This window comes from Lemur catta, chromosome 1 (assembly GCF_020740605.2).
Source record: "Lemur catta isolate mLemCat1 chromosome 1, mLemCat1.pri, whole genome shotgun sequence".
Lineage (NCBI taxonomy): Eukaryota > Metazoa > Chordata > Mammalia > Primates > Lemuridae > Lemur > Lemur catta.
In genome coordinates, this window is record NC_059128.1 from 78,913,871 (window position 1) to 78,938,965 (window position 25,095).

Here is a 25,095-nt window from a genome sequence, read left to right on the forward strand (position 1 = left end):
TTTATTTTGTCCTTCCTTAATTAATTTCTCAACCATTTTCCTCCATTCTTTCACTAATTTTTGCAGCCTCCTTTGCCTGTCAGGGAAAGTCACACTTCTGTGCCTTTGTTGGAGCCTCTCCCTCCACTGGAATATATTTCCCCTTCTCCATCAGCGACCTCCCACTTACCTCTCAAGACTCTAGACTCAGGGCTATGTTACCGGCTCCATGAAGCCTTTATTCACACATCTCTCTTTCCATGCTGATTTGTAGGTTCCTTGAAGGCAGAGACATTGCCTCATTCATCTTTGTCCTCAGCACCCAAAACAGTGCCTGGATCATAGCGTTTACTCAATAAATATTTGTTGAACAGATTAATAAAAGAATTCCTAGCAGTCGTTTGGCATTGATCCATGTACAGTCCTGTTTTCTGTTGTTTTCTAGGAAATGTCTTTCCAGCACAAAATGATGGCAAGTTTTCCGAATGCAGAGACTTTTCTCTCACTTTCTTCTGCGTGCTACTCAGTGCCTAGTCCAGCGGTAGACAGTGCTGCCAGGGATGTGCCTGTTAGAAGTTCCTGCAGAATTCTCAGGCTTGTGAAATAGTCTTCAAAACATATAAATATTTAGCCTGAGAGTTGCAGTCCTCCTCTACAGCGAGGGCTGGCACAGCGAAGGAGGGCCCAAGACATAAAACTAACCAATAACAGGGAGCCCCCGTACCCCGCACCAGCCCTCCCTAGCACAGCTGGGTTTTCCTTTCAGTCCTTGGCAGAGAAGCTCGAAGGAATCCCACAAGCTGGGGTAAGCAAGGATGTCGGAGGAGGGCTGGAGCCTGATTTGCCAAATTTCTTAGTAGGTCATGTTTAAACTAAATTCAGGTAGTTCTGTGTCTATATAGGAAGGTCCTGATTTACACAATAAAACTTGGCTATGTGTGTGTAATGGAAATTATATTTTAAATGCTTGAAGAGATCATCATTTTTAAAAGCAATTCCATGGAGAAGGAAATTTTCTGCAAAGTAAAGAAACATCTCAGAATGAACCTGTATCCTAAATGTGAATGTTCACGAATTAGGTTTGCTTATTCTGAGGCTCAAATGTTTGCTTATTTTGCTTTAAGACTTTCCTTGTTTGGGATCATTAACATTTATACTGATTATTCTAAATGTAGGTTTCCTTTATTTAACATATGAGGAGTTCTCTCTGATGCTCCAAAAACAATTCTTATGCTAGAGTCAGGGACTTGAAGACCTGTTAATCTTTGTTTTTTTCAGCAGCATTTTAGGGTCTGGGGTCTTCCCAGCTCTCTTCCTCCCTCTGTTTCGTTTTCCTCAGCACAGCTCAGTGGGGCCTCCCCCAGGCCAAAAGAAGTAGTCACTATATGACTATCCTTAGAGGGAGTAAACAAGGTCCTTTTTTTTTTTTGTGACAGAGCCTGTCTTTGTCACCCACGGAAGAGTGTAGTGGCGTCATCATCATCATCGTCATCATCATCGTCATCATAGCTCACTGCAACCTCAAGCTCCTAGGCTGAAGTGATAACAAGGTCCTTTTAACCCAGGCCCTGGGTTAAAATTCATTTCAATTTCCTCCACCCTTCATTTCTCTTCTCCTATCTTATTGCCCCTTTCTTAGTTATTCACAATGGGAAATCAGATTCTATGTTCATTATTTATTATATTAAAATTATGTATTCAATCTTCCCAATCTGTAGTTCTTAAAGAAATCAGCTAAGCCTCTAAAGACTTTTAGTTTTGTGTTTTCTGTGGCTGACTGGCCCTAAAAATTCTCCCCAGCCCCACATGGTGAATGGCCAAAATTCAGCCTTAGCCTTGGATTTCTTTTTCAGTTGAGGAGAACAGGAGATGGAGAAAGCTGGTGGAAAGGAGCCCATCGCTGTGTCCACCGTGGGGAGTGGCATAGAGAACCCGGGGCTGGAGCTCACGGTAACTCCCGTTTAGTCCCTGCCCCGTGTGTGCTGCCTCTGGGCCTCCTGTAGGTTCTTCAGCTGCTCTCAATGCCCATCGCCCTGGCAGGGCTCTGTGACCGACCCCAACTTCACCTGTGCTTATAGGAAGAAGTGGCAGAGCCTGAGGGGAGCAAGGTGACTGAAGCTCAAGGACACAGCCTTGGGGACGGGCTGGGCCTGCCCCCTCGCCAGAGGTAAGGGCGTTCTGGGGTTCAGTTCAGTGGGGACCTAAGGCAGGCTGAGTCAGACAGAGGAGGCCAAACCTGACCCCTTCTCAGGGAGCCTGTGGTCTTACTGCGGAGACTTGCAATCACCCCATGTTACCATATGCATGTTTGCATTTTATGTAATTAATTGTTACTTAAACCTGTGCCATAAACAACAACAGGAGTTCAGTGATAGCAGAGTTGGCTAGACTGAAAACAAAAATAACAACAACAATGGTAATAATAATGGCTAACATTTGCTGAGTATGTACTAACCATTTTGCAGACTGCTCTATGTAACACATTTATTTTCATAATGATAGGTAGGTACTCATTTAAATCCCTTTCTTCAAATTAGAAAATTAAGGCTTATAAATTAATTTACCAATATCATTTAAAAAAAAACTCTTCTGGAATAGTCAGCTTTGGGGAGAAAGGGAAACTCAGGGGAAAAAAGACGCAGAAAAACCTATTATGGAGGATAAAATAGTCAAAAAGGACAGTGTCTTGAAAGTCAAAGAGAAAGGTCTCAAGAATGAAGGTACATTACCTGTCTGGAAAAAGGACAGTAAGAAAGAAAAAACAAAAAAATGAAAAGAGAAAAGATAAAGAATGAAGGGACAGTCCATAGTGTTATGTGAACAGGGGTCAAGGAAGGAAGAGTGAGAAAAATCTTTGAATTTGATCATGAATCAGGCCCCAGAAATAATGTCAAAGAAAGTTGTTTGAGTAAAATAGGTCAGATGGAAGGAAGCCACGTTCCATGGTGTGCAAAAGTCTGGCTATTTATACAAGAGCGCAGAAGTCACACCCTGAGAAGCTGAGGAGGGGATATTGGATGGTTTCTGAAGAGAATATAGTCTTGTGCCGTTTCAGTCAATGATGGACCGTATATATGATTGGTTCCATAAGATTATAATATCATATTTTTACTGCCCTTTTCTATGTTTGGATATGTTTAGATACACAAATGCTTACCATTGTGTTACAGTTGCCTACAGTATTCAGTACAGTAATATGCTGTACAAGTTTGTGGCCTAAGAGCAATAGGCTAGAGCAGTGGTCCCCGACCTTTTGGGCACCAGGGACCAGTTTCATGGAAGACTGAGGCAGGGGAGTTGGTTTCAGGATAATTCAGGTGCATTACATTTATTGTGCAGTCAAACTTCTCTGCTAATGATAATCTGTATTTGCAGCCACTCCCCAGCGCTAGCATCACCACCTCAGCTCCACTTCAGATCATCAGGCAATAGAGTCTCATAAGGAGCACAACCTAGATCCGTCACATGCGCAGTTCACAGTAGGGCTCGTGTGCCTGTGAGAATTTAATGCTGCTGCTGATCTGACGGAGGCGGAGCTTATGCAGTGATGTGAGAGATGGGGAGCGGCTGTACATATAGATGAAGCTTTGATTGCTGGCCACTCATCTCCTGCTGTGCGGTGAGGTTCCTAACAGGCCACCGTGATCGGGACTGGTACCAGTTTGCAGCCTGGGGGGTGGGGCGCACAGGGCTAGCCCACGCAACCTAGGTGTGTAGTAGACTATACCATTGAGGTTTGTGTAAGTTTGTGTAAGTTCACACAATGATGAAATTGCCTAAGGAAGCATTTCTCAGAACGTTTCCCTGTTGTTAAGCGATGCATGACTGTGTATGGATATGATCCAGGGCAGCTCCCAAACAAAAGGTTATTTTTGTTTGTTTCCTTATCTTTATTTTTAAGAATTACCTCAGTGATTTCTTAAGAATTTGAATTCTATTTTCTTCTCCACAATTCACTTCTATATAAAATTTATATGTAAAAATTTATATATACCATGTAATATGTAAGTGATATATATCAGTGTGAACATTACCATTTTGTATTTTTGTTCTTCCACTTATTTTATATATCACATTTCTATGAATTGATAGTAAACTCTTTGTAAATTTTTCATGCTTGCATAATATTTCATACGTTGCTTAGCAGTATAGTGGTTAATAATGTGAATTCTAGAGTCAGACTGTGTGGGTCTATATCTGAACTCTACCCCCTGGTATGCTGGTAAATGTTTAAGAATTGGTTCTCCAAGTGTAGTTTTGCCATGAATGCTTGTTGATATTTTTGGTTACCTTAATGAGTATGATGAGCGGTTGGCAAACTTTTTCTATAAAGGACAAGATAGTAAATATTTCAGGCATTGTGGGCTACACAGTCTCTGTCCCAACTACTCAACCCTACCATTATAGAGGGAAAGCAGCCACAGATGATACTAAACAAATGGGCATGGATGTGTGTTCGGATAAAACTTTGTTTATAAAAAGAAGGTGGGATGCACTTGGCCCACAGATCTTCTGTGTCTAGATAAAATAACAAATCAGCCCTGATGTGTAGCATTTGGCTGTAGTGTAAAAACTCTCAACATGGCTGATTTTAAGTTACCAAAAGGATGTCATTGAACAAGGAGCTGGGAAGAGATGTGCATCATTATGTAAGATTTCCACCATACACATGTGACAGACATAAATAACCCCATGAGCTTAGATAATAGCAAAATGTAGCAAAATAATTAGGAAATGATGTGTTTTGAATATTTATTACCTTTGTCTTTAATTTAATTATGTTAATATAATTTAATTTTTAATAATGGCTTGGACAATCCCTCAAAATTTAACAATCACCTCTCTCGAGCCAGTACAAGGCAGCTTCCCCTGCACCACTGACTCTACCACTTACCTGATACTGGGCAAGTTACTTACCCTCTAAGCTGCAGTTTTCACCCTGTAAAACAAGGGTGATATTATACTTAGCTGAAAGGATCTTGGTATTTTTTGCCAGATTGTTGTTGGCACCTTAAACTGTTCTGATGTATAATTGTGTCCAGGTCCCCTTAAACCTCATCAACTTTATATTCTCTCATATGAAAAATCTTAGCTAGTTCTATAGATATAAAATCATTCCTTAAAGTTCTAACTTACATTTCTTTAAATGCTAGTAAAGCTACACATTCTCCCTGCCCTCCCTCACCATTTGGTTTACTTTCTGTATTTCTGTGTGTGATTTGCTTTTCTTCTTTATCAACATGAGTCAAATCTGGACTGTGAACCTTATTTCCTTTTTCCTAACCTGTTCAGATAGCACCACATAGATTTCTTGCTTCTAATTCTCCCTACTCCTGCCAACCTGTCCTAGGTAGCTTCTACCAAAACTGCCTAAAGCATGATTGAACTTTCTTGCTCCAAAACCGCTGTGGTTCCCCCGTGGTTCCTGAATAAAGCTCAGCTCCACAGCTTGGCATTCAAGTCTCCCCACAGCCCTCTCCCCACAACCATAGTCCATACTCAACTTGACTTCCTGACATTAACTCTTCTAATTCCCTTTCTAATGCTACCCTATGCTCCAGTGAAAGTCAGCTCTCAACAATTCCTTGCATATACCTCTTAATTTCCTGCCTCCATTGTCATTCATCATATCATGCATGTCATAATAACACTGCTTCTGAATGAATAGTCTTCATTTTACATCTTTGTGCCCAAATACAAAATATCTTTTAAAGCCCAACTCACGAGCAATCATGTCCATGAGACCATCCTCAATGCTCTTCCTTCTCAACCTCACTGGTCCCAGTCCTAAGAGGTCCCTTCTTGCTCCAAACTTCCATAACATTCTATTTGATCCTCTCTTATACCACTTTAAACTTTTGACATTGTGTTATATTAAGAGAATTATATGCACATCGTATCCCCTATACTAGACTGTAAATACATTGGGGGCAAGATCAATATCTATTTCATCCTATAACACCTGGGACAATGCTTTACCCATAGTATGTGCTCAAAAATCCCATAATATTCAAAATCCAATAACTACGTGTTAATAAATCATTTATATAATCAAGGTAATAGACTATCAGTTATTTTTTTCATGTATATATTTTTCAACTCTGTTTCTGTATTGAATTTTTTTTTTTTTTTTTGAGACAGAGTCTCGCTCTGTTGCCCAGGCTAGAGTGTCATGGCATCAGCCCAGCTCACAGCAACCTCAAACTCCCAGGGTCAAGCAATCCTCCTGCCTCAGCCTCCCGAGTAGCTGGGACTACAGGCATGTGCCACCATGCTCGGCTAATTTTTTTCTATATATATTTTTAGGTGTCCAGCTAATTTCTGTCTATTTTTAGTAGAGACGGGGTCTCGCTCTTGCTCAGGCTGGTCTTGAACTCCTGACCTTGAGCTATCCTCCCACCTCGGCCTCCCAGAGTGCTAGGATTACAGGCGTGAGCCACCACACCTGGCCTCTGTATTGATTTTTAAGTATGCTATTTCTTTTTCTTCTTGTTCTTTTGCTTGATTAACTCTGATAATCTGGGATTCTTTGTAGGATGCAATATGAAGTGTGGCTCTAAGCTGATGCTTTTCCATTCTGGTATCCATTTCCCAGCAATAGTTATTAAAATGTGAGCCCTTTGTCCATTCTGATGTTGCCTCGACTTCAGCATTCTTTTTTTTTTTTTTTTGAGACAGAGTCTCGCTCTGTTGCCCAGGCTAGAGTGAGTGCTGTGGCGTCAGCCTAGCTCACAGCAACCTCAAATTCCTGGGCTGAAGCGATCCTACTGCCTCAGCCTCCCCAGTAGCTGGGACTACAGGCATGCGCTACCATACTCAGCTAATTTTTTCTATATATATATTTTAGTTGGCCAGATAATTTCTTTGTATTTTTTTTTTTAGTAGAGACAGGATCTTGCTCTTGCTGAGGCTGGTCTCGAACTCCTGACCTCGAGGGATCCACCTGCCTCGGCCTCCCAGAGTGCTAGGATTACAGGCATGAGCCACCTCGCCCAGCCTACTTCAGCATTCTTAAGTTAATGTGATTATTTGAATCTACTTTTGAATCTTTTGTTTCACTGACACAGTTCTGTGTACTTAACACAATATCGGAAGTATTTACAATGCACCTTAAAATGTGGTTGACCAAGTATTTGCATTAGTTTTCTCTCTAAAAAATATTCCTTGGAATTCTTGTTGGTCTATTCTTTAAATAAATTGTCTTATCCAATTGCCAAATTTTAAAAATATTCCTGTGGGGAGTGAAACTGTTTTTGCATTGAGAATATGTATTCATTTGCAGATCATTGCCATGTTTATTCTTTTTGGTCTTCCAAAGCAGGACAGTGGTTTAACTCCATGTTTATTTGTATCCTCTTTATATCTGCCATTAGAGTTTTACAGTTTCATAAAATGAATTTCTTTGTCCTGATTTATACCATATTTCATTTGCCACAAGCATAGTTTTTTTTACATCAGTAAAATTGTGATATGTCTTATAATTGATTGTATGTCATAGTTTAATTAGCATCATTTTTTGCCTTTTTAGTATAATTTTTAATAAAGCATAGCATACATACAGAAAAATATACATAAGCATGCCCCTTAATGAATTGTCACAAAGTGATATTATACCCCTTCACATATAGGATAAGAACCTTATAATATTAACAGTATACTTCCATATCGCCCCTTCCAGCCTTTGTAGTGCTGTTGTTGTACATTTTACTTCTACATATATTATAAATGCCACACTACACTGTTACTATTTTTGTTTAAACAGTAAATTATCTTCCTATATGCTCCAATTTAAATGTACCTACACCTGCATGAATCGTTACCTTTTTCCCTCCTTTATCAGAATGACCCCCAGAGTCTGAAGACAGTCTCTTTACTCATCCTCTTACTCTCGTTCTTCTCCATCCCCTTCTGCAAGGCCTTTTCCCCTGCATCTTCAATCACCCCTTCTTCCTTAGAGCCTTCCCCAGTCTATAAGTGTGCTCAAGTTTCTTTCTTTTACAATAAACAGACCAAAAAAATCCACCTCACCTCAACTTTGTAACAAGGGAGAGGTGGGGATGGCAAGATATGTTGGTGGGTAAGCTTTACAAATTCCTGGGTGGGGGGGGTCTGAAAGGCTGTCTAGGGCTTATGTTGCATATCAATGCAAGCCCCAAGGGAAAAATTTTAGGCAGCCCATCCTTGTTGGGAGAACCCCCTCTCCCATTTTTTTTTTTAAATTAGGGCCTGAGCCAGCTATCAGCAGCTGAAAAAGCTACAGCTCCTTAGTCCTCAAATTCCTAGGGGAATCCTTAAAAGAGTGTGTGAATAGGGGCAACAGCATATCACAGGAAGTGTAGGATGGGCATGGGAGAGCCTCTGCCTCCAATGTAAGTTTGCTGGCTTCCATCTGGCAGGCCTTTCTCTTGTCCTCCCTGGCTTTCCAACTCCAATTTGGCTGTGCATCTTGGCTGTTGACAACATTTTGCTTCTCAGACTCAGTCGCCATCCTCCTTTGGACGCTTTGGTAACTGTCCTCTGGCCCCTATACATTACCACCCAGCTCTTGTGCAGTCCAAAACCAGTTGTATACCAAAGTACCCACTGACCAATTCTTTTTATGCCATCATCAAAATAAAACCTTTGGCTCCTTGAAAAGATTCTGGTCACTTTTGCCTGGAGGTCCTTGTCCTCACTTCTTATTCATACCACCATTCAGTTCTGGGTTGACTCATTTCCTTTCTTTTAGTCCTCACTTCAAGCTAGGACAGTAAAGATTCTTCCAGGGCCACACTGTCAACAGTCACTAGAGCTGGATTCTCTGAAGGCTGTCCCAAGCTTTCCACTCTAACTGCTAACAGATAGTACCCCAGACCCTGGGAGTTCCCGTAGCTCTGTCTCCCTTGGTTGGGAGAGTTCCCACATCTTGTGGGTAGGGTCACTGAGAAAATGCACGAACACCCCTGCTGCTGAGCCTGACCTGTAGCACCTGCTACAGTTATGTTCGGCTAGCACTATCCACCACCACTATCCACACAGTCATGTTCAGCTAGCACTATCCACTCCTTCTTGCCTTGCCAGTTGGGGCTGCAGTCAATGAGCATGCTAATGAGAAGGTCACCGTTAGTCCGCGCCTGGCAAGCCTCTCATATACACACCTGGAGAATTTATCAGCGGGTACATACTTCACAGCAAGTTAGGGGCAAGGTATCAAGTTGCATCACCTGTCAGATTTCTTTTCAATTCAGCTTCCTGACCCAACACAGTTAGTTACTAATGCTCAAATTGTACCATTACATAAAGAGCTTGGTAGGATTGGGAAGACCCTGGGCCAAGCAGGCTAGCAGGACTCAGGTGCTTCTATGCAATGATTCTCAATTGGTTTAAAAAGGCAAGAAAGCCTGTTTTCTCTTTTTCCTTTGGAAAGCTTCTTATGGCTTTTCCTTTTTACTTTTGTTTTTTAAACCAGAGGCTCAGTTCCAACCCAATATTTTAGGATCAGGTTCTTAATGGGATTTGCAGAAATGAGTGTTCTTAATTGATTTTCTGTAGTCCCCACTGAACTTTTGTTCCTAGGAAATGGTGGGTTGTGGTCAGGAGGTGACAGTGGAAGTCTATTATGAAGCATGTGATTTATATTTGCTCTTGGACTAGTCCATGCCCCCTCTCATTTTGCAGGGGCCTTGCTCAACTGGTGTCTGCATGTGATCTTAAACCAGCTTCACCCAATATATCAGTGTGGCCACAGGAAACAGATGGCATACTTAAATTAGGATAATTAGAGGAGGGTTTATTTGCAGAGAGACCATTACAAGATGTGTGTGAGGGATGGTGGAACCACAAGAAAGGCTTGAAGCAATGAACAGCTACTATTCCTAGGCCCGAAGAGGCAAGATGTAGGAGAACCCAGCAGGAAATTCAGATAAGAAGACCTCAGTACGCTGACCTCAGTCTTTTCCCACACTCTGATCTGTGGGGTCCCAGGATCCAACTTGGTAAGCCAGAGGGCATGGCAGCCCACTGACCCAGTCCACGCAGGGTAGACGTGCAGGGCACAGAGCAGGGGGCAGAGTGGATCTGGAGGGGCACACCAAAGAGATCTGCCACTCACGGCAAGTCTAGGATTGAAATTAAATCTGTTCCTTGATATACTTTGTGAATTATGTTCCAAAGATAATGATGTCCTCAGGTGCGCTGACATCTCTAAGCAAATCCTTTCACTTGCTACTTTCTCTGTTAAAGGTGGAAAGGGAGCAAGAGTTTGTGAGCTCCTAGAGTATCCTCCTGAATTGTTTTGGTCAGGTAGTAATAAAGATTGTTTTCTCCCTTCCCAACTTACCTGTGTCTGATAATACACAGTCTGCTCAGCTAACACAGGGTTGGGCTCCCTGCAGAAAGGGGCAATAGGGAGAGGGTGGCCGCAGGAATGACAAGGAAGGCTAGGAGCAGGGAGCATGTTAGAGGGGAGAGGCAGCACTGCAGAAAGAGCCATAAACTCTGCGGGCCAGGCCTCAGGGCATTTGGAGTTGGTGGCTGGTCCCAGCCCTGGCTAAGCTGTCCTGCCTCTGCCAGACTGGGCCCTTCTTGCTGGATTCACTTTCTTTGGGGCTTCCAAGAGTTTGGAAATTAGAGCTTTTTGCTCATATGGCTGCAGTGTGCTGAGGCTACTGAGGAGTGGCAAAGACAGGTGAGCCTGGGCTGTAGGTAGAATGAAGTAGAGGGTGAGGATTGAGAGGCAGATTCTGAAGCCAGACTGCTGGGGTTTATACTCTGTCTCCACTCCTTACAGCCTCCGTGAGATTGGGAAAGTTATTAACATATAACTTCTCTGTTTTTCAGTTTCCACATCTATAAAATGGGAATGATAATAGTAACCATCTCTAGAGTTCTTAGGAGGAGTCAATAAGTTAGTATTCGCAAAGTTCTTAGGAAGAGCCCAGCATATAGAAAGCACCGTAAATGTTCAATCTAACTTGGCTAGCCCTACTTGCTGGGCATCTTCCGTCGGGCCTGCCCATTCAGGGATTCCTGAGGTTGGTGGTGTTTTCTGTCCTGTCTGTCAGTGCACACCTGACTGTTCAGGAGTACAGGTGTGTGTGGTTTTAGAGAGGGATGGCCAAATTGCCTCTAAGAATAATAGGCCTTCTTCTGCATATGGAAGCTGATCAATCCCCTGTCCTTTGGGAACAGGGAAGGAGTAGATCCCTGATAGGACCAGTGTCCCCTTCTATGGTAGGAGATTATCAAGGATATTGCTAGTCAAGGATGAGTAGGGTTTTTCTGACATGCTGCCCATTGGCAATGTTTGATTTTTTTGCCCTTTTTGGCATTGTGGGTCACTACCTAACTTCCCCTGGCTGAATAATTTTCTTCATTCCTGAGAGCAAATTCTACCTTGGGTTAGGTAATCTAAGTTCTGAGAATCAATACAAATGGGCTAGAGTAATTCTTATATCTTAACTTTTGGGTTCTCATCAGGAGGATTCTACAGCCTTTCATCAAGGCAAGAAGTTTTTGCAAAATACATGCCAGCTTGTTCAAGAAGATCCTCTTGGGCCTGTTGTGTTTGGGTGAGATATTGAGAATTCATGGAAGTGAGAAACACAATTATTTTGGGAATGTTAACTTGTGTCAAGATGAGCACCAGGTGGAAAACACTTTTAGTCACAAACTGATCTAAAGGGCTATTTGATGTATAGATCTTAACTAGTTGTAGGTGAACCATAATTTATTGAATTGCACTTACAGGAACAAGTAAAATCTGAGAATAAACTATTTTTCAGACTGGTTGCAGTGGCTCATGCCTGTAATTCTAGCACTCTGGGAGGCTGAGGCAGGAGGATTGCTTAAGCTCAGGAGTTTGAGACCAGCCTGAGGAAGAACAAGACCCTCATCTCCACAAAAAAATAGAAAAATTAGCCCGGCATGGTCGCTTGTGCCTGTAGTCCCAGCTACTCGGGAGGCTGAGGCAGGGGGATTGCTTGAGCCCAGGAGTTTGAGGTTGCAGTGAGCTATGATGATGCCACAGCATTCTAGGCAGGGCGACAGAGCAAGACTCTGTCTCAAAAAATAAAAAACAAAACAAAACAACTACACACACACACAAAAACCAGAAAACTATTTTTCAAAACTGTACTATTTGATAGTCTTAAAATATTTCAGAGACTATGGGCTTATCTCTTTTTTAGTGTCTTTTTTTTGTTTGAGGCAGAGTCTCACTCTGTTGCCCGGGTTAGACTGCTGTGGCATCAGCCTAGCTCACAGCAACCTCAAACTCCTGGGCTCAAGTGATCCTCCTGCCTCAGCCTCCCGAGTAGGTGGGACTATAGGCATGTGCCACCATGCCCAGCTAATGTTTTCTACATATATTTTTAGCTGTCCATATAATTTCTTTCTATTTTTAGTTGAGATGGAGTCTTGCCCTTGCTCAGGCTGGTCTTGAACTCCTGAGCTCAAACAATCCGCCCGCCTCGGCCTCCCAGAGTGCTAGGATTACAGGCATGAGCCACCGCACCCGGCCTTTTTTAGTGTCTTGATTTGTGCAGGGCATGATCTTGTAGTCTTTATGAGAGAAGCCTATATTATACATTACTTATTTGTTGGTTTGCTAGTAAGACTAATGATATAAAATATTTTTAAAAGACAGCAAACCTCTGTTTAAAATATACTTCAGTGTCATAAGGGCCTTTGATGTTGGAATTAGAAGGAGCTGGGTTGGTGGGAACAAAACTTATATTTTGAGATGGGTCAGGGAGGCATGGCTGAGGGCCACGTGGCTGCCCTTCCTGGTGGTAGCCTTGTTTACATGGTTTTGTTCAAGAGAAAAGGTTAAAATGACTGGGGTAATAAAATTTCAAGAAGAGATGACAGACTTTTGAAGAGTTTATTGGTGGATGCTGATCACATCTACCGCGAAGGACAGAAAGAGGATGTCAGATAAAATAGAAGGGAATGAGATTTCGTTAGGGAAAAGTGAAAATATGCAGTCTCCAAACTAAGCTGGATTCTCCTTGGGAAGCCTCAGGAAGAGAAGAGTTAGACAGCTGTCCTGGCCTCGAGAAGTGCAGCTCGGTGTGACCGTAGGGCTGGGTGGCAAGGTCTCTGGAGGGTTTTTCTTGCTTTAAGTCCCAGGCATTCATGACCCTTGGAAGCGCTGCCTTGCTGATCCTTCCTCTGCACCTTCTCTTTTTAGCCTACGCTGTCTACTTCCTGGCAGCTTGCATCTTGGATTTCCAGAGGGCACTGGCCTTGTTTGTCATCACCTGTTTGGTGATCTTCATCCTGGTTCACCATGTGCTGAAAAAGCTCTTTGGCAACAAATTAACAAGATGTCTGGAGCCCTTTAAAAACTCCTGCCTGAGGGATTGGATGAAATGGTAAGATAAGAATCTCAATATCCCTGGCCCTACAGCTTATCCCAAACCCCAGTCCACTGCCCTTTTTCTCCTTTGACATTCCTGGGCTCTCTCTTAGACCCTCACCTATACTTTTCAAAACCAAGACGCGGAGAACAAATAGCAACAGGCCTCTGAGCACCAGACCTCAGACCAGTTTCTTGTCACCTTGGGTCTCAACATTGCTAAGAGGCAGAAGGGGTTCAGAGAAGTTTTAAGTTCAGAGTTTCAGTGTGTTAATCCTTAGGGCCTGTGGCAGAAATGAGAAAAACCATACTCTTCTTCAATGAAGTAGTCAGAACAAAGAGGCTTGCAGCTGCATCAAGGTTTCAAATGGATCTGGTGGTCATCTGTGTCTCCCTCAGTTCCCTGATGCTCTCTATGCTGTTCCCCCACTAGTCCCCCAAACTTCCTGCACCCACGGTGCCTTTTACAATTCCTTTGAGTTTAAGGAGCAAATTTGCTGTTCCGTGTATACTGAACTGGATTCTACAGCAGCCACAGCTCGTCTAACTAGGGCACACACATGTCCTTTGATCGCAGGCCGGAGGGGAGAGAATAACTTTCAGACTCTCTACAAAATTCCTCTTTTCTGCCCATTCTTCAATGAAGGCACAGGAAATAGTTGTAAAGGATGTTTGCAACGGTGATAATTTGGAGAAACCACACTAGACTACCACCTAAATTTTGGATCATTGATTTATTTGACACTGGGGAGATAGAACTAAGAGGGCTTTATTCATTAGCACGATGCATTCTGGAAGCCAGATTTTATCCACTTTAAGCGAAATGGGTTTACAGTGAGAATAGCTTCAAATTTCAACCTCACCTCTAGTGACTTTTGTTGTTTTGCTCCTGAGGTATCTCAATCGGCAACGTGCTCTTTCTGTTTTGTTTTCATCTGTGATTTTCCTTCTAATTCTTTTCCCTTGAACTTGAAGGCCAATAACACTGGGACATGAGGAAACCAGTCCATGTATTGATAAATGTGTTTGGTATATGAGAGGACCATAAGACCATAAGTAGGCCGGGCGCGGTGGCTCACGCCTGTAATCTTAGCCCTCTGGGAGGCCGAGGTGGGTGGATCGCTCGAGGTCAGGAGTTCGAGACCAGCCTGAGCGAGACCCCGTCTCTACTAAAAAATAGAAATAAATTATCTGGACAACTAAAAGTATATATAGAAAAAATTAGCCGGGCATGGTGGCGCATGCCTGTAGTCCCAGCTACTGGGGAGGCTGGACAACTAAAAGTATATATAGAAAACATTAGCCGGGCATGGTGGCGCATGCCTGTAGTCCCAGCTACTGGGGAGGCTGAGGCAGTAGGATCGCTTGAGCCCAGGAGTTTGAGGTTGCTGTGAGCTAGGCTGATGCCACGGCACTCATTCTAGCCCGGGCAACAAAGTGAGACTCTGTTTCAAAAAAAAAACAAAAACCATAAGTAGTTGGTTTGTGGCTCTTGCCCATGGGGTGGTTAGACATTGGGTGGAGATCCATAGGGGACCAATACGCATGCCTTTCCTCCTTTGTTTTTTGTTTTGTTTTGTTTTGTTTTTTTGAGACACAGTCTCACTCTGTTGCCCGGCCTAGAGTGAGTGCTGTGGCATCAGCCTAGCTCACAGCAACCTCAAACTCCTGGGCTCAAGCGATCCTACTGCCTCAGCCTCCCCAGTAGCTGGGACTACAGGCATGCACCACCATGCCCAGCTAATTTTTTCTATATATATTTTTAGCTGTCCAGATCATTTCTTTCTATTTTTAGTAGAGACGGGGGTCTCGCTCTTGCTGAGGCTGGTCTCGAACTCCTGAGCTCGAGCGATCCTCCCGCCTCGGCCTCCCACAGTGCTAGGATTACAGGCGTGAGCCACCGCGCCCGGCCTCTCCTTTGGTTTTTAATATTTTGGTTATTTGTTAGAAAAATCTTCAAGAATGAGTCTTTATATCACATTTATTGATAATGGAAACTTGAGGAAAAGGAAGTCATGTGATTTTTGTCCTTAGATTGGAATCTTTCAACTTCATTCTGTGAGTAAAAGAGTTGGGGACAGAGAGGTGGAAGTTAAGGAACTACCAGATGAATGATTCTCAAGATGTGTCTCTGTGTCTAATCAACAACAAACTAATGAGTTGTTTCATTTATTCTTGGAGTAAACTTCTACTTTTTAGAGTAAATTATTTGTTATTCATTCACTGAGTCAATGACGTGGTCTTGGCATTCCTTCTTCAGGGTGTTTGCAGGAATCTCCTTGGTTGGGCTTATACTGTGGTTGGCTTTAGACACAGCCCAAAGGCCAGAGCAGCTGATGTCCTTTGCAGGAATCTGCATTTTCATCATCATCCTCTTTGCCTGCTCCAAACACCACAGAGCAGTGAGTTCTGGGTATTCGGGTTGGGCATAGCAACACATAGCCAAGGCCCAAGTACTAACTACAAAGTGCATGGGTCAAGTATTAATTACAAAGGCATAGAACTAAGTCCTTAACAACCCCTGGAAGTTGCCTTTTTGACAATTTTGTTCCCAAGAGAAGTTTTAAAGTTATCAGAGGCCCTCAATTACTTGTTTTCAAACTGTAGATTGTGATCCATTAGTGAGTCTTGTATCAATTTTGTGAATCTAGGCCAATGTTAAAGAACAAAAGGAAAAAATAAGGTAGGAAAGAAAAAAAATAGAAAATAACAGAGAATCAGCTTGCATTGCACATTCTAATATTAAAGCATTGGTTTACAAAACTTTTATTTGTATGTATGTATAAGTGCCATCTAACCTCTAGACACATTTTTAAAGACCATGTGGATATAGGTGGTTCTTTACGTACTATGGACCTGTGTCTCTCTACCATTCGCCCTGCTCCCTATGCCATCTTACCCCAGACTGACTATCAACACCCTAGGTTGGTTCCACCCAGAGTATGTGTATCCATGTTTAAAACCCCAACCTTGTCTAGGTCATGGAGAAGTAGAGTTTAGAACTTACATTGGAATAATTTTCTTATTGATCTCAGGTATCCTGGAGGACAGTGTTTTGGGGCCTGGGTCTTCAGTTTGTCTTTGGGCTCTTTGTCATCAGAACTGATCCTGGATTTAATGCATTTCAATGGCTGGGAGATCAGATCCAGGTATGAGAAGATGAATGTGAGGGCTTTGCTCTTTTAGAACCCTCGAGAAAAGAGATTTGAGGGAAACAGGAGAAGATTAGGCTGTGTCTTGATGATGGTGGTAGGAGATCCAGTTGGGAAAGGAGAGAGTATTCTGAGGAACAGCTAAGAATATGAATAAAGAGAACTAAACATCTGAGTCCTCTGTCATTCAATGAGCAGCTCATGGGGACAGCCTAGCCCCAGGCTGTCAAAGGGAGGCCAGCCTCAGTAGCAGCAGTAAGTCTTAATCGCACATGAGACTGGTCCTACCCTGTGTCCTTCCAGGCTTCACTCTTGTTTACTCTGTCTTTTTTTCCCCCTTCAGATTTTCCTGAACTACACTGTGGCTGGCTCCAGTTTTGTCTTTGGGGATGAGCTGATCAAGAATATCTTTGCTTTTCAGGTCATATCTGTTTTATGGGCAGCAATGACAGTCAGTGGAGGGGTGGGAGAGTCAAGCAGAGGATGAAAATGTGTGTCCAAGAGATCAGCCGGCCTCTGTACCAGTTTGACCCTAAGAAGAGGGTTTAATCCCATTGGTAAAGGAAACAGCATCAATCTCTCACCCTTTGATCATTACTTTCCTAAAGTTAGATGAAAATAGGGGTCAGGGAGAAAGGCTCAGAAAACATCTGTGGCTTAGTCCTGGTGGGATAGTAGATTTGCAATACATTTTAAATCTATTCCTAAACTAGATTGTGTAGATACTGAGTATCTGCACTGTATCAGATGCCTTTAGAATGCTGAGAGCTTCATTTAGAGGCCTGAAACACAATCCCTTTATGGTTGACATGGCACATACCATGTGGCATCTCACTGGCTGCCACCATTCTCATTCCAGTCCTTACCAATCATCATTTTCTTTGGATGTGTGATGTCCATTCTCTACTACCTGGGTCTCGTGCAGTGGGTAGTCAAGAAGGTGAGTCATTCTCCCACACCAGTCAGGAAGTGGGTCTTCATCTTGTGATCTGTCAAGGGGCATGAAGATGACACTATTTTGGAAGAATGCTCATGTGCAGGATCTAGAGTGCTAGAACCAGTATGAAAAGGAAACCCTTTCAAGCATGCCTGATATCACATGGTCAGCCCAGGCCCCAGAGAGGCTGAGGGACAGAGCAGGGAGAGAAAATGGGCTGGACTATTCTTTCATACTGAGTTTTAATGTGCTTGTTTTAGAGGCTATGAGTCCTGAGTTCTGGTCAAGGCCCTGTTTGTAACTTGCTTCATGGCTTTGGGCTTGTGCTGTACTTCTCTAGGCCTCAGTTTCCCTATCAGTAAGATAGAACAGGATGGGTTTTTGTTGGACATTCTTCAAGATTCCTGCTAATGTTAATGGTTTAGGTCTCTGTGTCCTTTTAGATTGCATGGTTTTTGCAGATCACCATGGGCACTACTGCTACAGAGACTCTGGCTGTGGCAGGAAACATCTTTGTGGGTATGGTAAGCACCCTGAGGCCTTCTGGCCTTATTTTCTCTGGGGAAATGAGAATCTGGCACCAAACAGGTTCAGAAAAATATGCTTTCCTTTTGAAAAATCAAATAAATGAAGACTGTGGGGCAGCCTATCTCTGATAAAAGAAAACTCAGCAGCTCAAAGAAGACTTAACTCAGTGCTGTCACCCGTGATGCCTAATAATACTCACCTGGGTGTACATAATCTGGATGGAAATCCTTAGCCACTTCTAAGCACAGCTTCTTCCATGGGAATTTAGGGAAGCATCCTGGGCTAAAACTTATCCCCCTTCAGAGGCTATGAAGGGTGTTTGATCTATATTCTGGCTTCTCCCTGTGACTCCCATGGCCCTTGTTTTCCAGGGTCTCAAGCAATAGCTTGTCTTGCTCAGGACTAACACTAAGGCTCTTCCACATTACACTGGCTTGGTACATTTGTCTGCATGGAGTACCTGCTCAATATATGCTATTGACTGATCAGCTCGATGCTGGGGACAAGGGCTTTCCAAATTCACAAGGAGTTAGTATGGAGATCTTTCCCTCCCAAGGCTCTGGGCTGCTACTAAAATGTTCTCAGAGTAATTCTGGATACTTCTACCAGAGTACTCCACATTTTGCTGAAATTATTCATAATCAGCTTAGTTTCCCCTGTTAGACTATAAGCTCCTAAGACTAGGGACTTTGCCGTATTCATATGAGTGTCCCTAGCATCTAGTACAGTGCTATGCACATACTTGGCACTCATTAAATAATAAATAGCATTGTCTTAGGTCAATGCTAGGTATGCTTTACATAGTTGGGCCTTCATAATTTCCTAACATTTTTACCAACATTATTTCTTTTGATTCTTTCATAAAAAGAGGGCTTAGATCATCTATTTGCATTTCATTTAATGAGTACTTTTAAAATATTTAATATGTACTCATTAAGTGCATTATGTTGTGTAAATTCATTAAGTGCCTGGTTTTAGACACTGAGAACACACAAAAGAAATATACCATTTCTCTTCTACAACATTCTAAAATGTCAATGGAAGTGAGGCAGGCATTGGGAGGGCCTGAGGGCAGAGCCCAGTGCTCACCCAGCGGGGCTGCGCCTTGCCAAACAGCACTCACCCTGGAGGGGTGTGTATCTAGATGGTCCAGCCCCTAGTGTGGACACTCTGGTGACAGGGGTGGGGTTGCACCTTCTTAGAATCTGACTGTTTTCTCCTTGTTTATAGACAGAGGCACCTCTGCTCATCCGTCCCTACCTTGCAGACATGACCTACTCTGAAATCCACGCGGTGATGACGGGAGGGTTTGCCACCATTGCAGGCTCGGTGTTGGGAGCCTACATATCCTTCGGGGTAGGCATCATCTGCTTGGCCACTCCTGGGTGAGCCTGAGTTGGGTCCTACAGAGACACTGATCCCTGAGTCTGGCCTTACAGATCGACGCGTCGTCCTTGATTTCTGCCTCTGTGATGGCCGCCCCTTGCGCTCTCGCCTTGTCAAAGCTAGTGTATCCAGAAGTGGAAGAGTCCAAGTTCAAGAGCGAGGAGGGGCTAAAACTGCCTCCTAGGTGAGTGTGAGGCATATAATTTGGGAGGTGGTGAGGTAGGTGCAGAGTCAAGAACAGCACTGTGGCGGCAGAGACTTCCAGTCTCTCTGAAAGGGAACAGTGTGATTCCATATCCCCTCTCGTCTGTGTCAGCCTCCAGCTAGTCTTGTTGATTTTCTTCTCTTCTTTTGTTTAGCTCTCCCACCTGCCACTAGCTTCCGCATGCCAGTACCTTCTGTTCTTAGTGTCAGTGCAATTTCATGGCAATTATATCTGATATTACTTCAGAGTAATTTCCACTAACCAGGGTCACTAAGGAACCACCATCACCACTCACACTGGCCTCGCACCCTCTTCTTGCACTATAGAGACAGTGGGATTTCTTTTCTCTGAGGGGCTGAGACTACTCCAGACACTATACTCTTTCCCTTTGCCCAATAACCACAGGAAGGAGAAGAATGTTCTGGAAGCTGCCAGCAGTGGAGCCACAGAGGCCATGGGCCTGGTGGCTAATGTAGCAGCCAACCTGATCGCCTTTTTGGCCGTGTTGGCCTTTGTCAACGCTGCCCTCTCCTGGCTGGGGTCATTGGTGGATATACAGGGGCTCACTTTCCAGGTAAATAAAGGATTACGTTTGTTGGGCTGTCTCTCTGGGGTGTGGTTAAGAAGTCTTTGAACTGTGCATGTCCTCCTGACCTGCAGGAAGCTAAGGGACAACATGAAGAGGAGGAGTGGGGAGGAGATTGGGCCGAGGCTCCAGAGAAGATCCTTGGCACCTCGTCTTCGTTATTAGTTCTTCCTTTTCCTGGGATCTCTCTCCTTCACTCAGGTCATCTGCTCCTATGTCCTAAGGCCCCTGGTTTTCATGATGGGAGTAGAGTGGACAGACTGTCCGATGGTGGCTGAGCTGGTGGGACTCAAGTTCTTCACAAATGAGTTTGTGGCCTATCAGCAACTGTCTCAGTATAAGAGCAAACGTCTTTCTGGAGTGGAAGAGTGGATTGGGGGCGAGAAACAGTGGATTTCTGTAAGTGACAATCCAGAAAAGCATACACAGTGTTAGGTCTCAGCCATGGTTACCTGAGGGTAGACAGACAGTGCTACGCACGAGTTTGTCGCAGACCCACAGGTGCCTTTCCAGTGTTGCAGGCCTCACCATAAAGCAAGCAGAACAGAACACTCAGCAGCCTCGACCGCGCCTGCGGGAGGCTGCGGTCCGTGTGGTACTCCTCCCCCACGCTCGGACCCGGCTCCTCTCTCCAAGGAATTATTGGGTCTTTACAGTTGGAGCAGTCCAGACACTGTTTTTTATTGCTCCAAGGCTTCCTTCTTCATTTATAAGTTTAAAATTGCTCTAAATTAATGTCCCTTTTCTCTCCTTGTGCCTTTCTCCTTCTTCCCTCTCAATCATCCTCGTTCCTGGGCCTTCTCCTTACTGACAGTCTTCAACAAGAACGGTGTGGGGCAATGAGGCCCATGGTGGTTTCCATCTCGTTATCCCTATGGTAACTCAGGGAGCAATTATGTTCCAAGCATCTTTTCCACATTCCTTAGGATAATGTGGAAAAGATTGAGGGCTCTAAGTGCTCTGGAACTTCTGTCATGATCATAAGACTGTACACACGGGACTGAATTTATCTACATATTTATTTTTGTTTTCCCTAGGTGAGAGCTGAAATCATCACAACATTTTCCCTCTGTGGATTTGCCAATCTTGGTTCCATAGGAATCACACTAGGAGGCTTGAGTGAGTTCATTCATTTTCCCAGTTCCCCAACAAGCCAGCCAGATCCCACCTGCTGTAGTGGGCATTCCTGGTGCTTCCGTACCAGCTGGGACCAGACAGGGAAGCTGATGTGAAATGGGCCCTCTTTGGCTGCCATTAACTTGGAGCTAAGGCAATCAGGCTGCCTGGCTTAGAGCCCTTTACAATCTCAACCTCAGTTACTTTTTTCCCTTGGATTGGAGACTCCAAAGACCAATTTTATTTTAGTTTTCTCCATAAAGGAGGAAATATTATGATGCTATTTCTATTTTGCCATTAAATGGGCATAGTGTATCTATAAGTAAAGATATTTTGGATTTTATTCAGCAGTGAAGGCACTTTCTGAAATCAGGCTGCTCACTAGTTGTCTTCACAGAAGCAGGATTTGCACAAGGGATCAAATGACAACCAAAGCAGCAGACACAGAAGGCAGATAGTAGGAGCGAGTGGTGTAAAGTGTTGGATTAAGAGCTGGGAGCACTGGGTGTGGGAGGAGTGAGTCTTTGAAGCAGACACCAATCTATTTAGACTGATATGGCTGCATGTGGGTGAGGGTGAGAGGAATAGTATGAGGAAGATGGAGTTGGCCCTGAGTGCAGGGGCAAGGGAATGACTAGCAGATCCCAAGAGTTTGAAAGATCCAAGTTAGAAATGGATCTTAGAGGAAATGAAGTACACGAAGAAATGCAGCTCAGTGTATCCATTTTTTAAGGCAATTATATTCTGGGGTAGAGTCATTCAATTTATGTATTTGGTAGCTGATTTAATTTAAAGGTGAAATAATTTCTTTTTCGTTTATCTTTCCCCCTTCTGTTAAACACCGTATTGTAAGATTGCCATCTATCTAGTAGTGGGATATGCATTATGTGGCTAATGCTTAGGTGAATGTTGCTTTCCTTGGCCCTCTGGCTCAAAATAGTCCATCTAATTCTGGTCCAGGCTTAAGAGTGCAGATCTCAAGTGGCGAACACCAGGCATTTGCACCTGTCTGGAGCAACCCAGACCTTTGCTTGATCCAGATACGTCTTGGGTATGTTCACAGAACCACCAAAGTTAGGGTCAGACACACAGTGCTTGACCCGAGGAGAGCCTGAGTTAGTGATCCTCAGGAATTGTGTATATACACACTTCTTTGAGCAACACCAGCCAGCCTCAGGTGGTTGGCAGTAGGGAAGCTATTCGTCTGCCCTGTTTTGTTCCTCTGCATTCTTCTAAATTGGGGCTCATGGGATATACCTGACAGTTTGCTGGGGGAGAGAGCAAGTTATTTTATTTTGTTGTCTGCAGCCTCCATGGTACCTCAACGGAAGAGTGACTTGTCCAAGGTTGTGGTCAGTGCCCTCTTCACAGGGTTCTGTGTATCCCTTGTCAGTGCCTGTGTGGCAGGTAGGTGCCTCAGCTTGGTCTCTTGGCAGAAATACCTTACCTAGATCATGAGAGGATCTGTCTCAGAATGTTGGTTTAACCATTCATCCCATAGATGCATAGAAAAGGCATCCAATGTACTGTGTTCTCGGTTCATACCCCAAAAATAAACAGTCTTGAGGAACGTGTATAAAATCTTCCTCTTAGTGTCTCTGTCTCTTTTATCTAGGAATCCTCTATGTCCCCAGGGGAGCTGAAACTGACTGTGTGTCCTTCCTAAACACAAGTTTCACCAATAGAACCTATGAGACCTATGTGTGCTGCACAGGGCTCTTTCAGAGGTGAGTGAGCACCAGGCCCTGGCTGCCTCCACTTATACGCTATTCTCCACCGGGAATCGGCTGTGGGCGGAGAGAAAGGTCTTGAGGTAATCCTGTGGAGGCTGAAGAGAGTGTATGAGGAGGGCCATGGGTATTGGTGGCAGCTTAGATCTGTATTCCCTTCTCTTACTAGGTGCGTTGTCAGCATTAGCTCCGGTGTGCTCCAGCGACAGGTTCCATCTGTATTGTTGGGTGCTGAAAAGTAGTGAAGAAGAGTGGTTTCCCTGATAAGAAGCTACTGTATTTATTGTGATTGGAATATAGATAGGTTGTAGTGAAGACTTAGCAATGGTCCTACGTGGATAAGAAATTATGGACTTCTTCAGACAGAAATGAAGACTGCGAGAGGATGAAGTTGCATTTATAAAATCATGAATAGTTCAGATAGTGTAAAAATGAATTTGTTTACCAAATTCTAGAATATGGACAGAAGAGAATATATCATTAAGCTAAAAGAACTAGTTTGGGAATGCACAAAAAGAAGGATTTGAGGCACTAGAATGTTTGGTGCCTTCAAAGCAAAAGGTGCATGTGTTGGTGGTGATGCATGGGTGAGCGAAGGGAGTTCTGGGAAAAAAGGCCGAAACATCAGAAAAGGCCTTGTATGAAATGCTAGGAATTTAGGTTTTGACCTGCAGAATTCTGAATACAGGGATGATCAGCTGTGCTTTTTCAAAAAATCATTCTGGAAGCCATTTGGATGGCAAGGAGACCAATAAACACACTGCTGGAATAGTCCTGGTGAGAGATGATAAGAACAGATACTAATTGGTTGTGAGGATGGAGATGCCCTAGATCAAGTAGAATCAATGGGGTTGGTCATTGGCAAGATAGCAGGAAGGGTTGGGGTGAGGAAGAGAAGGGACTCTCAAATGACTGTCTCTTTTCTGGTTTGGGCAAGTGGGTCTAAGGAGTGCCTTTTATTCACTGAGAGGAACAGGACTAGTTTCAGAGTGTAAAGGGGAGAGATTATGGCTTAATTTCATTTTGGATATGGTAACTGGGACATACCTGTGGGACCACCATATGAAACTACTCACAAGCCTACTGTGAGATCAGGAGATAAATCCGAGCTGGAAATAAATTTGTAAGTTAGTACTCAGTAAGTGATCTGCTCACTATATAGGTAGATGTTCGGGTGCCAGCTGCTTAACAGGTTACTAGGCCAAGTTAATGGGTATTACCTCTCCTCCTGTGTTGGGAGGTTACCATCAGAGAAGGGAAGCAATGCCTCCAAAAAATAATCCTTTTGATGTGCAATGAAGGATAAATTATAAGCTGAGTCGGATAGATCATTGGTCTGGCATGTTTTTTGGTTCCTATGTTTTTGTAGCAGTTCAGTGGATTTTCTAAAGCCACGTACTGAGGACAATTAGCATTTAGACTATCAAAGAGATGATGTTTTTGTCCAGTTAATTTTTACTAATTAAGTTTGAGCTGTTTTCCTTTCTCAAGAGGAAAGTGGCCTTGCAATACCACCTGACTTTCTACAATAAATTCAATTCTAAATCATTACAAGGCATAAATTTTGCCTCAGAGGTATCTGGAAGGGAAATTTCCAAAGGGACTATGGTTAGGAATTGGGCAAAGGAACAGACGTGCCATATGGAGTTTCTTGCTAGTATTGTCTTGGATATGAATGAGAAATGAATTACATTAGGTCCAATTTATTTGGTCATGGCTTATGGTCCCATTTATAGGTTTTTTGTTTTCAGCTGCTTGGTACAACTTATTGAAATGTTTTTGTTGCCTTGTTTTTATGTGACCCAATATGTATCTCTCTGGCTTTTCATTTCAGTACTTCTCTGAATGGCACCAACCCTCCTTCTTTTTCTGGTCCCTGGGAAGACAAGGAGTTCAGTGCCATGGCCCTTGCTAACTGCTGTGGATTCTACACCAATGCTGTCTGTGCCTAAGGCTGCTTGGTCCATTGCCATAATAGTTTTGATTTTAACAGCTTTTTGATGGCAAAGGTGTTTACATACTCCGGGTTCCCACTCTCCAACTAACTCACCAAGATCTTTAACAGTAAATGTCAAAGATTCATTTCGGTTCACTGTATCCCAATAATGAAATTAGCATTTGTCTTTCCATTATTTGG

General features: G+C 43.4%; 1 protein-coding gene across 1 annotated transcript; it reads left to right on the forward strand.

Moving 5' to 3' along the window:
- Positions 1–772: 772 nt before the first annotated feature.
- SLC28A2 (solute carrier family 28 member 2) lies at positions 773–25,005 on the forward strand. Its single transcript, XM_045528308.1, has 18 exons — positions 773–784; positions 1,833–1,929; positions 2,058–2,146; positions 11,437–11,528; positions 13,151–13,334; positions 15,579–15,720; positions 16,354–16,467; positions 16,814–16,891; positions 17,330–17,410; positions 17,851–17,931; positions 19,166–19,291; positions 19,375–19,505; positions 19,932–20,100; positions 20,314–20,511; positions 21,150–21,231; positions 22,537–22,635; positions 22,844–22,955; positions 24,793–25,005. Exons 2-18 carry the CDS (start codon positions 1,849–1,851, stop codon positions 24,908–24,910), a joined length of 1,977 nt encoding a protein of 658 aa, XP_045384264.1. The 5' UTR covers positions 773–784; positions 1,833–1,848; the 3' UTR covers positions 24,911–25,005.
- The last annotated feature ends 90 nt before the right edge of the window (positions 25,006–25,095 follow it).